The following is a 16144-nucleotide window of genomic DNA, read 5'->3' as shown; positions in this document are numbered from 1 at the left end:
TGTAAGCATTAAGGTACGAAAAAAATACAAAATGTGCATTAAGAAGTAATAGTGCTAAATACAGATGTGCAATGAAACCATATACTTGTACAAGTGAGGAGGAGTTGTGGAGTCTTATAGCCACTGGGAGAAGGATCTCCTGTGGCGTTCTGTGGTTCACCTCAGTGGAATCAGTCTGTTACTAAAGGTGCTCCTCTGTTTGTCCAGAATGTCATGGAGGGGGTGAGAGGGATTGTCCATAATGCTCCATAGTTTCTGCAGTATCCTCCTCTCAGACACAACACCGGGGAATCCAGTTCCACCCCCAGAACAGAACCAGACTTCCTGACGGGCTTATTGATCTTCTTGGCGCCAGCTGCTCTCACCCTGCTGCCCCGGCAGACTACAGCGTAGAATAGAATGCTGGCCATTACTGTGTCGTGGAACATCTGCAGCATAGTACTGTAGACACTGAATGTGATCGGAGCTTCATCGAGAAGTACAGTCGGCTCTGTCCCTTCTTGTACACAGCCCCTGTGTTTCCAGTCTTGTCCAGGTGAGTTCCCAGGTGCTTGTAGTCCTGGACGGCTTCCACATCCATTCCCTTGATGGAGATGAGAATGCAGGATGTTTTCACCTTCCTGAAATCCACCACCAACTGCTTTGTCTTAGTGATGTTGAGCTGCAGGTGATTCATCCCACACCACTCAACCAAGTTGTCCACCACTCTTCTGTACTCAGCCTCTTGACCCCGGCTGATACAGCCCACAACTGCCAACTCATCCCAAAACCTCTACAGCTGGCAGGACTCCGAGTTGTATCTGAAGTCCGAGGTAGACGGTGCATAGGAAGGGGGACAGGACAGTCCCCTAAGGTGCCCCTGTGCTGCTAACCACAGTATCTGATACACAGCTTGATTGAACATCTCCTCACTGCTCCTTCATTACCATTCTCTGGAACCAGTTTGTTTAACACAGGGAGGGAACTATTGATTCTGGGTGCCAAGGATTATCTCTGATTTTAGCAAAGATGGTCAAATATTTTGATTTTGTTTCTACAGGGTTAGTGTACGTTGGAGATGAACTAAGAGAAGTTAATGACATTCCAGTTGAGCACAAGACACCAGAAGAAATCAGTCAAATACTGGTAGATAATTTCTCTTTGAAAAGAAACTTACAATAAAAGGATTTTTGCGTGACCATTAAAACATTGCATGCTCAGTCAGATACTGCAAGATTCAAGATTACTTAATGTCATTTCCTGTACACAAGTTGAAAAGAGAAGAAAATATTTGTTACTCCACATCTAATGAAGCACACAAAAACACAATAATAATAAAAACAATAATTATAAATACATAAAATAGTTTCTATACATAGATTGATTTTATGTCCATAAAGTGATGTAAGGCTGTAGATAAGATGACTGATGGAAAATAATAAATTAGTGGTGGAGTTAGTGGGTGGAGATGTTGATCAGCCTTTACTGCTTGGGGAAAGTCACTTTTTGAGTCTGGTGGTCCTGGCCTGGATGTTGCATAGCCTCGTCCCTGATGGGAGTGGGACAAAAACTCCATGAAGAGCAGGCTGGAAGGGATCCTTCATGATGTTACTGGCCCTTTTCTGACACCTTTCTATATATATGTCCTTGATGGTGGGTAGGCTAGGGCCGGTGATGCGTTGGGCAGTTTTGACTACCCATCATAGAGCCCTCCAGTAAACTGCAGTGTAGTTTCGGTACTCCAGCTTGTCAGGATGCTCTCTACTGCTCATCTGTAGAATGATGTGAGTATAGATGTGCAAAGTCCAACTCTCTCTTCAGCCTCAGAAAGCAGAGGCATGGGTGATTTTTCTTGACTGTGTAGGATGTGTTTTGGGACCACGATAGGTTGTGTGTGATGTGCACTCCCAGGAGCTTGAAACCAATTGCAGTTTCCACTGCCAAGCCACTGATGTAAAGGGTGGTGTGAGTGGCACGAGCTTCTTGAAGTCGATAACCATCTCCTTCGTCTTGTTGACATTGAGGAAGAGGTTATTTCCCTGGCACCAGGCCTCCAGCTCCTCCATCTCCTCTCTGCAGGTCATCTCATCGTTGTTGGTGATGAGCTCCACCTCATGTCATGTCATCGGTGAACTTGGATGATGTGATTACTCGGGTGTTTGGCCGTGTAGTCATGTGTGAGCAGAGCGTACAGCAGTGGGCTCAGCACACAGTCCTGGGGGGGGGGGGGGGGCACATCCATTTTCAGGATGATGGGGGGAGGGGCAGTTGTGCACCCTGACTATCTGAGGTCTATTCGTTAGTCAGTCCAATACCCAGTTGCACAGGGGTGTATTTAGACCGAGGAGTAGGAGTTTGTTCACCAAGGTCTGTGGGACGATAGTGTTGAATGCTGAACTAAAATCCAGAAACAGCATTCTGACGCAAATGTCCTTGTTTTCTAGGTGTGTCGAGGCCAAGTGCGTGACAGATGCTGCGATATCTGTCGTAGAGCAGTTCTGTCAGTGAGCATATTTGCGAGTGTCCAGTGTGGCAGGAATGGAGTTGTTGATGTATGCCATCACCAGCCATTCAAAGCACTTCGTGATGATTGGCGTCAGTGCCACTGGGTGGTAGTTGTTTAGCTCTGAGGGTGTAGAGTTCTTAGGTACAGGGATGATGGTGACTGGTTTGAAGCACGTGGGTCAGCAGCCTGGATGAGTGAAGTGTTGAAGATGTCTGTGAAGACATCAGTGAGCTGGTGTGCATGTTCCCTGAGTACTCAGCCTGGGATATTGTCTGGCCTGGCTGCCTTGTGGGGTTGACTGTCTGTAGAGTCCTTCTCATGTCTGCTGCTGTTACAGATAGTGGCTGCTCACCTGAGAGAGGGGTAGCTTTAGATGGCTGGCACTGTGTTGTATGCCTTAAAGCATGCATAAAACTGTTTAGCGTGTGAGGGAGGGAGGCATCACTGATACAGTCAACACTGTTTTTTGTTGCATAGTCAGTAATGCCCTTGATGCCCAGCCACACACACCAGGGATCATTATCAGACAGGTATTCCTGAATTTCTTTTGTGTAGGCAGCCTTTGCCCTCTTGATACCTAAGAGAAGGTTATTCCTGGCTGCTCTAAAAGCTGTTCTGTCACCAGAAGGCAGCATCCTGGGCCTTTAGTAGGGAGCACACCTCAGTGTTCAATCAGTGCTTCTGATTGGGCCAGGAGATGACTGTACTTGAGGTACCAACCTCACATACACACTTCTGGATATATCCGGTGACAGATGAAGCATATTCCACAAGGTCTGTGCCTTTTCCATTTGTGGTGGCCTCCTTGAAAATTTGCCAATTAGTCCATTCAAAACAATCCTGGAGCATAAAGATTGCCTCATTAGGCCAGACGGTGATATATGGGAATTCTAAAATTTGGTTTTGCTTCAGGCTTTTCCTGCATACCTCTTTATTAGCACATGTTTCACTGTCAAAAATGTTATAAAACATTTGAACTAGTTGTAGGGTTGAATGCCAAATGTTTGTCTGTAAACCTTGATAACCTTAGGTGTTAGTGAGATGCTCACTTCCCTTGCTGGTGCTGATATATCACACCAGCAGGTTATGAGAACCACTGTTGACTAATTTCAGTTCTACATCTGGTAAAAGAAACATCGTTCCTCTCGATTCACTTGCCCTGGGTTGTGTAAAAGAAGACAAAATGGCAAAGCAAAGCAATTACATGAAAATCTGAGGCAGCCTATCTTAGCACAAAAATCTGGCATTAAAATATCTAAACACTTAAATGAAGAGACAGGATTGATAAAGCAAACTTGTTTGTAAGGTTACATCCATATTACACTAAAATTTATTGAGCATAATGTATCTAAATCAAAGTTTTATACAAATTACTTTCTCCATTTTCTTTACAGTGTCATTAATCAAACTGAATAGATTAAATCAATTGTAAAGTTGCAAATATGTGAGTTTAATAATAGGTGGAATAGATTTATAGGATTAAAGGTCCAATCAGGAAATGCCAGGGATAGGCACTTTTAAAGAGGTGATAACATAAGATTCAGGGTTCCCAACCTGGGGTCTACAAACCCCTTGCTTAATGGAATTGGTCCATGGCATAAAGAAGGTTGAGAACCCCTGAGTTAGATGAACTTCACAGGCTAGACACAGGTTGTTTCTTTGGTACTTCATGTAATCTGACCCCATTACAAACTGGAAACCTAATCTGATGTGGGGTTGGAACAGAAGAGGTTGAGAGGAGATCTGAAAGAGGGGTACAAGGTTACAGGGGGTGAATAGTGAAAAACTTCTAACTACAGCAGAGACATCTTAAACCAGAGAGCAGAGGTTTAAAAAAAGATTCAAAGGGATCTGAGGAAAACTGTTTTTGTCCAGAGGGCCACTGCTTGAGAATGTGACGGAGCCAGGTACTCTCACAATATTTAAAAAGTGTCTGGGCAAGCACTTAAATTTCCAAGGCAAAGAACACTTCAGGTCAATTGCTGGTCAAGCAGAAAGATTAGAAATGGGTGCTTGATGATTAGCATGGACATAGTGGGCTGAAGGGTCTATTTATGTGTTGAATGGCTCTGTGATTTATTGTAATTAACTAGTAAGTGCAAAGAAGCCGGACATTCACAGAAGCTGAATGCTACATATTGAAAAGAACTGACTGTGTTCCCCTGGTGTCACTATTTTTTTGCAGGCCCATTGTCAGGGTTCAATAACCCTGAAGTTAATCCCAGCAGTCAAAGAAGAGGATCCGCTGAATGAAAGTAGGGTAAGGACAGCCTGTGAAGCAGGCACTCACTGAAGCTGCTGTTAAGTAAACCGCTCAGTAATGCTGCAGGAGCACAAGGCCTAATCAAAGGTTTTGCACGGACTTAACTGAGCAATTAAACAGTAGCAATATTAATAGATGAATAATTAAATCTCTGCCTGACAGCATACGGTTAACAGGAGGGTAAGCCAATGAAAAGTTTTCTAAATAAGAAAGAGAAATGACAAGGGTGATCTTGACCCAAGGAAGGCAAATTTAAAATGAGGAACTGTTTCACAAGACGACAATAAATATCAAACATTATAAGGGATAGCCAAGGAAATGAATGATTTAAGTGGGTTTCTGAGACTGTTGTTTACATTATAAGGAGAGGAAGGATTGACACAAATGCCAAGGAAAGAGAGTAAGTGGGATTTACATTAGAGTCTTGCTTGTTAGCCCTAATGGATATTTTATTTTATAAATAATTCTTGTGTTCTTTAAGCAATTGATCAGTTGCAGTCAATATACTATATAATTTGATCTCGACATTATATTCTACCTGTGAAATTCAATTCATTAAAGTCAATGAAGTGAACCTCTGGCACAGAATCCAAAGCACTGACCAAGATCACAGTGCATTTTGCATATTGGACCAAGGACGATTTCTGGGCATTGGTGCCTTGAAGAAATCATCAGCAAGATAATAATTTCAGATATGCTCTCTTTCCTCCAATAAGAAACTTGGTCCTATTACTGATATATCTGTTTCTATAATCCTATATCTGTCAACTAACATGGAAAGTTCAAGTCTGACACTTCATCAGGTTCCATTGCATACAATATCTGCAAAATTTCTGCACAATACATCTTCAATTGATTAACAACATCTGAACTTTATCTCATATGGAACTATAGCTGATAAATTCTATAGAAAACGAAGCTTGATTAGATGCAGTTCTTCCTTCATAAGTTGTTTCTTTGGCTTCTACAGAAGTTGCCCCTCAGAAATTTGTACTCGCTGGAATTTAGAAGGATGGGGGGGGATCTCATTGAAACATTTTAAATATTGAAAGGCCTAGACAGAGTAGATGTAGAAAAGATGTTTCCCATGGTGGGGGAGTTTAGGACAAGAAGGCACAGCCTCAGGATAGTGAGTTGTCTATTTAAAACAGAGATGTGGAGAAATTTCTTTAGCCAGAGGGTGGTGAATTTGTGAAATTTATTACCACAGGCAGCTGTGGAGGCCAAGTCATTGGGTGTATTTAAGGCAGAGCTTGATGGGTTCTCAATTGGATACAGCATCAAAGGTTACGGAGAGAAAGCCGGAGAGTGGGGCTGAGGAGAGGAAAGAAAAGGATCAGCCATGATTGAATGGTGGAGTAGGCTGAATGGCCTAATTCTGCTCCTATGTCTTATGGTCTCATAATCTAATGATGCACAATATTTTGTAGATTAGGTCCAAAAATCCTAGTTCAATATACTTAACATTTAGAAACTGAGACAATAAAATGTGAAAATAGTTGTGGAGGCTGAATACTTCTTCAAGCCACTGTATATAGATCAGATGGGGAAATAGGAGAGGGTAGGGGATTGGTTGTAAACACCAGAGCACACCTGAGGCCCTATTTGGTCTATTCCTGATCCATTTCATATGTTGATTTGAACTCAGAAAAGTGTAGGTGTTTGTTGAAGAAACAGTAAGTTAGATACAGAACTGGCAACTCAGTGAGAAACGGCTGCTGGAGACATGTAAAAGCTGAACTCTCTGTAGGAGACCATGCATCAAGGTAAAATTAATGATCGCTGAACTTGTAGTCAAGTAACCTGAAGTAGTAGGATAATTTTCTTGACTTTGTACAGAGTTGCATGAAGATTCAAGTTAGGCTGATTTATAAGTTGATATTTTAATCTTGGATTTTCAGAATGCATTTTACAAAGTCTCAAGACGTCGATTAAGGTCAAAGGTAAGGAGTCACAAAACAGGAGGTAAAGTATTGTGCTGGTTAAACAATAAGTACAAAATTAGGAAATACAGTTGCTATAAATGGAATGTGGCAGGTTGCAGAGGGCTAGAGGATAGGATACTCTAAAGTCCAGTTAATGGTAGGCGATGTATGATAATTGGTCTGTACCAAGAAATTGATGGAGATAGTTGTGTTAAGTGGAACAGCAGAGTCCTGCTGATCAGAATGCAAACAAGAAGTAACAGTAGATAAGCACTAAAACTATTAACCAAGTGCTGAGATATGGGTAGGGGGGATGTGAATAAACAATGTAAAGGATAGCTTTCATAGAGTGCTCTTGACAGGACAGATGCAGAGAGTATGTTTCTTCTTGTGAGAGGATATGGATTTAAGGGTCACTTGTTTAACACAGATTTAAGGTCAAAATATTATTCTCTCAGAGTATTATGAATCATTGGAACACTCGTCTTCAAAGGGTGAAAGCATTTAAGCAAATACATTCAAAGTTATTGTACACAACTATGTTTGGATAATGGAAATGTGTCCTTATGGAATTCACAAATCACTACCAAAACATTTGGGGTATGGAAAAACTGCTTTTAATAGAACTTATGTGAAAAATTTAAATAAATAAAGACCAAACGTATACAGAGAACTGAACTCGTTTACGTAGGTTGTCAATTTACAGCAGGAAGCCACTTCAGAAGTTTGCTTTGGAAACTGACGGAGCAATTTCTGCTATTGATATTTTATCAAACAAAATTAATATTAATTTATGATTAATTAAAATAATTATTTTTCTTCTGGCTACAACACAATCAGAAATTAGCTTGCCTATAAATTGTTTATCTAGTGTTGCATTACTATTGGGGAGTCAATAAAATAAAAGATTTGCATTACAGAAAATCACAATACGGACTATTTTTCTGGGCAAACAACCTCTCTGTAATGTGGGGTTTTCAGTGTAGTAAATTTAAGAAGGGTGTAAAATATTACCAGGGTTAATTCAGTGTATGAAGGGGAGGTTACAATGAGATCAACCATGTTCTTAAATGATTGTAAAGGTTCAACGGGCCAAAGTCATACATTCATAAGCATAAAATAAATTATGTTGTTGTATAAGGTGCTAGATCTATTTATAACTTCCATTGTTCTGATCACTTAATCAAGAGATGTTTGGCAACATAACATAACTTAAATGAATTATTCGAATCATCTTGGGTTATAATAATGCTAAATAGAATTTAAGGAGTTTGGACATGCTGACTTAACATTTCTACATGTCCTAATGCAAGTTTTCAATGTTCATTAAAGATTTTTTTTCACTGAAATGAAAAGTTTGACTATCAGGAAACATGCTGTAAGTTAAAATTGATAAAAGTAAAATCATGAACAAGAGAAAATCTGCAGATGCTGAAAATCCAAGGAACACACACAAAATGCTGGAGGAACTCAGTAGGCCAGGCAGCATCTATGGGAAAAAAAAGTTTTAGGCTGAGACCCTTTGGCAGGACTGGTGGAAAGAAAGATAAGGAGTAAATTTCACAGGTAGGGAGGGGAGAGAGAAACACAAGGTGATAAGTGAAATCGGGAGGGGAGGGATGAAGTAAAGAGTTCGGAAATTGATTGGTGAAAGAGATACAGGGCTGGAGAAGGGTGAGTCTAATAGGAGAGGATAGAAGACCATGGAAGAAAGAAAAGGAGGGAGGAGAACCAGAGATATGCAATGGGCAGGCAAGGAGATAAGGTGAGAGAGGAATAGATTTAAAAGGTGAGGGGAGGGAAGGGAGAAACATAGGGTGACAGGAGGAGGCTATGGATCGACATATTGGAATGGAAATGGGAAGTGGTCTCCTAGTCTACGTCAGGTCTCACCAATATACAGGAGGCCACATCGGGAGCACCGAAGACAGTATATAACCCCACGACCTCCTCTACTGTCACGATGAGACCACACTCAGGCTGGAGGAACAACACCTTATATTCTGTCTGGATAGCCTCCAACCTGATGGCATGAACATCGATTTCTCAAATGTCTGGTAATGCCACTGCCTCTTTCACCATTCTTCATCCTCTTTCCCTCTCTCACCTTATGTCCTTGCCTGCCCCTTTGCCTCCCTCTGGTGCTCCTTCCTCCTTTTCTTTCTTCCACGGCCTTCTGTCCTCTCCTTTTAGATACCTTCTTCTCTAGCCCTGTATTTCTTTCACCAATCAACTTCCCAGCTCTTTACTTCATCCCTCCCCCTCCTGGTTTCACCTATCACCCTGTGTTTCTCCCTTCCCTCCCCTCACCTTTTAAATCTATTCCTCATCTTTTTTTCTCCGGTCCTGCTGAAGGGTCTCAGCCCAAAACGTCGACTGTACTTTTCTCCATAGCTGCTTTTTTCCATAGCCTGGCCTGCTGAGTTCCTCCAGGATTTTGTGTGCGTTGCAAAGTAAAATCATGGATTTTTTCAGCTTAGATTTGTAGAGTAGGAGACCTAAGAAAATCACATCTATGTAAATAAACTAAATGACTTTATTCTTTTCCATAGATGCACGTGAAAGCTTTGTTTGATTATGACCCAAGTGAGGATAAAGCAATTCCCTGTAAAGAGGCAGGGTTACCTTTCAGGAAAGGAGACATTCTTCAAGTTGTGAGCCAGGATGACTCTGTGTGGTGGCAAGCAAAGCGTATGGGAGATGCAAGTCTCCGGGCTGGTCTTATTCCATCAAAAAGATTTCAAGAGAAGTAGGTATCTATGTATGCTTGTTCTTAAAGGTTTTAAGGTCAAGAATAGAGTAAAAACTGTCACTAACATTTTTTTTGGTAAACTGCCAAATTAAATGTCTCAGAAGTGGATAGCCAACTACAAGACAAATATATGTCTCAAAGCTGATTACCTCTCAACCTTACTTGCCAAAGTTTGAGCTTGGTCTCAATTAACACAAGTTCACTCATGAGCAACATAATTCAGTTCTCCAGTTCACTTCAATCGTTCCTTCTGTAACCTAATACTGACTGGGATTGAAGTTAACGGTTCTCCATATTTCTTTAGTCCATTTCATCCCGTCATTAATAATTGGATAAAGTTGTCTTGTAAAATTTTTAAATAAAATTTATTATTAAAAAGTTGCATCTTGGACAAAAATATCTCAAATATTTCTGATATAATTCTGCATTTTTATTTACAATACAAATTAATGATACATTTGTGTCCATTTATTCTCATATATTTTTGTGCGAGAATACCTAAGAGGAAATCAAGGTTACATTTTCTGATGCTGGGTTGAACTTTTGCACAATGGTGGATTTTTAAAAAAATTACTTTTCTATAACAGGACTGGATGAATGTAGTCCTAATGAAGGATCTCAACACAAAACATTGGCTCTTTATTCCTCTCCGTAGATGATGCCTGACCTGCTGACTTCCTCCAGCATTTTGTGTGTGTTACCTACGATGTAAGCGGGTTTTCTCCCCAATTATCAATGAAGGAAAACGACAGTGTGCATCATCCTTAAAAGGCAGATTCCTTGATATAGTGCATTTTAAGTAGGAGCAAGCTACTTCAGACAGCTGTGTTATGATATTGGCTTTTAACTGTGCTGTGCATTTTTTGGAAGTTGCTCTCTAACATATTAGTAACCATGACCTTTGTTAAACTCACCAATTTTCTACTGCAATATACCTTATACTTTTTCCAAAATATAAGTTTGTGGCCTACGGTAGAAGAAGTGGTAGTGCATGTCGGCACAAATGACATCAGGAAGAAGAGGAAAGACATTCTGCAGCGGGACTTCAGAGAACTAGGAAGAAGGCTGAAAAGCAGGACTTCCAGGGTGGTTATCTCTGGTTTGCTTCCAGTTCCTCGTGCTGGAGAGGGCAGGAACAGGGAGATAATGGATCTGAATGTGTGACTGAGGAACTGGTGCAGGAAGCAAGGATTTACATTCTTGGACCACTGGGATCTGTTTTGGGGTAGGGATGAATTGTACAAAAGGGACGGGTTGCACCTTAATAGGCGGGGGACCAGCATTCTGGCAGACAGGTTTGCCACTGCAACACGGATGTGTTTAAACTAAGTAGTGGGGGGAGGGGATGAACTGGAAATATAAGGATGGAGTTAAAGGGAAAGTGAAAATAAGAAAAGTTAAAAAGGACAACAGAATCAATGGAGTAGAAAGCTCAAGAAGAGATCATACAGTATGGCCAAGTGAAATAGGAATTGATATGAAAGGAGAGGGGAGTACTGAATTAAAAGTATTATATATGAATACACGAAGTATAAGGAATAAAGTAGGTGAGCTTGAGGCTCAGTTGGAAATTGGCAAGTACGATGTTGTGGGAATAACTGAGACATGGCTTCAAGCGGACAGGGCCTGGGAAATGAATATTCAAGGATATACATCTTATCGAAAGGACAGACTGACTGGCAGAGGGGGTGGGGTGGCTCTGTTGGTGAGGAATGATATTCAGTCCCTTGCGAGGGGGGACATAGAATCTGGGGATGTAGAGTCAGTATGGATAGAACTGAGAAATTCTAAGGGTAGAAAGACCCTAATGGGAGTTATCTACAGGCCCCCAAACAGCAGTCTGGATGTAGGGTGTAAGTTGAATGAAGAGTTAAAATTGGCATGTCACAAAGGTAATGATACAGTTGTCATGGGGGATTTCAACATGCAGGTAGACTGGGAGAATCAGAATGGTACTGGACCCCAAGAAAGGGAGTTTGTGGAGTGCCTCCGAGATGGATTCTTAGAACAGCTTGTACTGGAGCCTACCAGGCAGAAGGCAATTCTACATTTAGTGTTGTGCAATGAACCAGATTTGATCAGGGACCTCGAGGTAAGGGAACCATTAGGAGGTAGTGACCATAATATGATATGTTTTAACCTACAATTTGAGAAGGAGAAGGGAAAATTGAATGTGTCAGTATTACAGTTGAACAAAGGGAACTATGGAGCTATGAGGGAGGAGCTGGCCAAAGTTCAATGGAACAATACCCTAGCAGGGAAGACAGTGGAACAAAAATGGCAGGTATTTCTGGGAATAATGCACAAGGTGCAGGATCGGTTCATTCCAACGAGGAAGAAAGATCCTAAGGGGAGTAAGGGGCGGCCGTGGCTGACGAGGGAAGTAAAGGGCAGTATAAAAATAAAAGAGAAGAAGTATAACATAGCAAAGATGAGTGGGAAACTGGAGGACTGGGAAGCTTTTAAAGAGCAACAGAAGATAACAAAAAAGGCAATACGCCAAGAAAAAAATGAGGTACGAAGATAAATTAGCCAAGAATATAAAGGAGGATAGTAAAAGCTTCTTTAGGTATGTGAATAGCAAAAAAATAGTTGACCAAAATTGGGCCATTGAAGACAGAAATGGGTGAATTTATTATGGGGAACAAGGAAATGGCAGATGAGTTGAACAGGTACTTTGGATCTGTCTTCACTAGGGAAGACACAAACAATCTCCCAGATGTAATTGTGGCCAAAAGAACTAGGGTAAAGGATGAACTGAAGGAAATTTATATTAGGCAAGAAACGGTGTTGGATAGACTGTTGAGTCTGAAGGCTGATAAGTCCCCGGGACCTGATGGTCTGCATCCCAGGGTACTTAAAGAGGTGGCTCTAGAAATCGTGGACGCATTGGTAATCATTTTCCAATGTTCTATAGATTCAGGAACAGTTCCTGCTGATTGGAGGGTGGCTAATATTGTCCCACTTTTCAAGAAAGGAGGGAGAGAGAAAACGGAATTATAGACCGGTTAGCCTGACGTCAGTGGTGGGAAAGATGCTGGAGTCAATTATAAAAGAGGAAATTACGACACATTTGGATAGCAATAGAAGGATCAGTCCGAGTCAGCATGGATTTATGAAGGGAAAATCATGCTTGACTAATCTTCTGGAGTTTTTTGAGGATGTAACTATGAAAATGGACAAGGGAGAGCCAGTGGATGTAGTGTACCTGGACTTCCAGAAAGCTTTTGATAAAGTTCCACATAGGAGATAAGTGGGCAAAATTAGGGCACATGGTATTGGGGGCAGAGTACTGACATGGACTGAAAATTGGCTGGCTGACAGGAAACAAAGAGTAGCGATTAACGGGTCCCTTTTGGAATGGCAGGCTGTGACCGGTGGGGTACCGCAAGGTTTGGTGCTGGGACCGCAGCTGTTTACAATATACATTAATGATTTAGATGAAGGGATTAAAAGTAACATTAGCAAATTTGCTGATGACACAAAGCTGGGTGGCAGTGTGAAATGTCAGGAGGATGTTATGAGAATGCAGGGTGACTTGGACAGGTTGGATGAGTGGGCAAATGTATGGCAGATGCAGTTTAATGTGGATAAATGTGAGGTTATCCACTTTGGTGGCAAGAACAGGAAGGCAGATTACTATCTAAATGGAGTCAAGTTAGGAAAAGGGGAAGTACAACAAGATCTAGGTGTTCTTGTACATCAGTCAATGAAAGCAAACATGCAGGTACAGCAGGCAGTGAAGAAAGCTAATGGCATGCTGACTTTTATAACAAGAGGAATTGAGTATAGGAGTAAAGAGGTCCTTCTGCAGCTGTACAGGGCCCTGGTGAGACCCCACCTGGAGTATTGTGTGCAGTTTTGGTCTCCAAATTTGAGGAAGGACATTCTTGCTATTGAGGGAGTGCAGCGTAGGTTCACAAGGTTAATTCCCGGAATGGCGGGACTGTCATATGTTGAAAGATTGGAGCGACTGGGCTTGTATACACTAGAATTTAGAAGGATGAGAGGGGATCTGATTGAAACATATAAGATTATTAAGGGATTGGACACGCTGGAGGCAGGAAGTATGTTCCCGCTGATGGGTGAGTCCAGAACTAGAGGCCACAGTTTAAGAATAAGGGGTAGGCCATTTAGAACAGAGATGCGGAAAAACTTTTTCACCCAGAGAGTGGTGGATATGTGGAATGCTCTGCCCCAGAAGGCAGTGGAGGCCAAGTCTCTGGATGCTTTCAAGAGAGAGTTAGATAGAGCTCATAGATAGCGGGGTCAAGGGATATGGGGAGAGGGCAGGAATGGGGTACTGATTGTGTATGATCAGCCATGATCACAGTGAATGGCGGTGCTGGCTAGAAGGGCCGAATGGCCTACTCCTGCACCTACTGTCTATTGTCTATTGAGGCAATTTTAGAAAACCTAGCACATTTATTTTTCAACATAGTCCCCCCCCCCCCCTACATTTACACACTTAGTCCAGCGCTCGTGGAGCATATGGATCTTGGACCTCCAGAGAGTGTCCACAGCAGGGGTGATTGATAAGTTCATGGCCTAAGGTAGAAGGAGATGAGTTATACAGCTCTCGTTACATGCACATGCAGGTCAGCTCTGTGTGATTATGCAGAAAGTTTGAAATTAGTAAATCACCCCTGCTGTGGACACTTTCTGGAGGTCCAAGATCCGTATGCTCTACAACTACTGGACTAAGTGTGTAAATGTAGGTGGGAACTATGTTGAAAAATAAAGGTGCTAGGTTTTCAAAAATTGACTCCTTCTACCTTAGGCCACGAATTTATCAATCACCCCCAGTGCCAAGTTTAATGATTATTTAATGGGTCAATGGAGATGATGAAATTATGAGCTGGATTTCATACAAGGATACCCTCTGCTTTCTTAGTTTATGTTATGTGGATCTGGAAGATAGATTCCAGCCAGTATTTCCAACAATGTGGCAAGGAATGTTACTCCTGCTCCTGTTGCACATCTTTGCCCAGTCATTTGAGTATTTAATATGATTACTGTATTTCCCCTCTCTGGTTTAGAGGCACAGAAGTCAACTGCAATGTGAAAACCATTGCTCCAACTGACATTAGCCTAATCCCAAATAACATAAATATTTTTGGGCAATGAGACCCAATACAAAATGGAATGATGCACTTGCAAACAGACCCACAGAAAGACCTGAAAATAAAAGCAATTCTATAGTTAAAAATGTGAACACCAACAAGCCTAGAACTTGTAGACATTAGAGCCTTTGAAAAAAGTTGGTAATCTTGATGAAATACTTTCCATCTCAGTTAGACATCTCTCCTTTAATTTCAGGCGGCTTGCCTATTGGCAAAAACATGCTACCTTGGAACAAGAGAAAAGCAGCAAAAGATCATCATGTAAGCAGACTTTTTTGTGTCTTACGTTTCTGATGTTTTCACCACTTAAATTCTAATTCAAGTCTGAAAAAGTACTTTTTTGCAAGACTGAAATTATGAATTCCCTGTAGATCCAAAGTTAGGAAAAATCAATTTCAGCAAGTTTTGCATCATTGGTCACAATCTATTAACTCCTGTAGAAAGGCCCACGATTCCATTACTTCGTGACTCATTTCCATTAACGTTTTCTCAACTGAAACCACTAGAAATGGTGACTTTGGTGAATGTGACTGCTTCTAGCATAGAATAACACAAGCCTACAACATAACAACCCATTCAGCCTAAAGTGGCTCTTTAAAACTACAATCATGCAAAAAATTAATGACCCTGGTTTGTTTTTGTAACCGAGTACCAGCTCAATAACCTATCCAATTCCACTGAAAATTATTTAATATATTTGCTTCTACCAACTACCTCAGGACCTTCCAAACTTCATGACTGAAAACATTACTCATGATTTCCAGTGGAGTGCAAACTGAAATAAAAATACAGTGCAATATGTCTGAATTAAGAGTGAAAATGTTCTTAGCCAAAACAGATCTGTCATCATCTGTAAAGAGAAAAGACAGTTTATTCTGTAATCTGTACATGTAGTTTTTCCACAAGGCATTGGGCATAAGCTTTTCATCAGAATACCCTGAGCAAGGGTATATCATCAAAGAGTCAGTAAATCCCACCTTTCTTCCTATACACGTGGAGTGACATTTTCTTTAAAAGGATTACAATTAATAGTTCATTGTGTTACAAGTGAAGTGTTTCTGTTGAAAAGGAAATTTCAGTTTATATGAATCTGAGCACCCTAACATTTTGATTTAATACCTATATCCTCTCTAATCGTATGAGCCAGATCAGTTTTTTGGTGACAATAATTTTTTTTTCAATATTTTCCTTTTTCTTTATCAATGCTATTCTTAGATGACCAAAGTTGTGAGAAAGGTGGGTGCTCCACATCTGTAAATTGCATGTACATTTTCACGATAAACAACCATGCATAGCTAAATAATGAATGTAACTCTTCAGTATTTACCAATAATATAGAACATATCCACATATTAACATTTTATTTTTGTTTCCAAGATCATAGAAGGATTAATGCACACAGATTAAGGTGTGAACAGTATTATTTCAGATTAATTATCATGCGGTAAAGCACTATTGCGTTAAATATTGAACGAGGAAAATTGCTCCACTTTTAAATTGATTTAAGTGATTAATTTCTGGCTTGCAATTAAGAAACCAGCCAGTGAATGATCAATAGTGAATTCTTTTTACATTAATATCTTTTTATAACAACTG

General features: G+C 40.8%; 1 protein-coding gene across 5 annotated transcripts in view; it reads left to right on the top strand.

Moving 5' to 3' along the window:
• Nucleotides 1-16144, top strand: part of LOC140741423 (MAGUK p55 subfamily member 3-like) — an 80337-nt gene that overhangs the window by 39566 nt on the left and 24627 nt on the right. For 4 of the 5 annotated variants that reach the window (XM_073071598.1, XM_073071601.1, XM_073071600.1 and 1 more), the window contains exons 8-13: nucleotides 1040-1125; nucleotides 4671-4745; nucleotides 6650-6691; nucleotides 9226-9422; nucleotides 14745-14809; nucleotides 15764-15784. In XM_073071598.1, the coding sequence (XP_072927699.1) occupies nucleotides 1040-1125; nucleotides 4671-4745; nucleotides 6650-6691; nucleotides 9226-9422; nucleotides 14745-14809; nucleotides 15764-15784 (486 nt within the window). The remainder of the gene's footprint in view (nucleotides 1-1039; nucleotides 1126-4670; nucleotides 4746-6649; nucleotides 6692-9225; nucleotides 9423-14744; nucleotides 14810-15763; nucleotides 15785-16144) is intronic. The other variant, XM_073071599.1, reaches the window with a different exon arrangement.

This window comes from Hemitrygon akajei, chromosome 18 (assembly GCF_048418815.1).
Source record: "Hemitrygon akajei chromosome 18, sHemAka1.3, whole genome shotgun sequence".
Classification (NCBI taxonomy): Eukaryota; Metazoa; Chordata; class Chondrichthyes; order Myliobatiformes; family Dasyatidae; genus Hemitrygon; species Hemitrygon akajei.
This window is presented reverse-complemented; position numbering and strand designations above follow the sequence as displayed.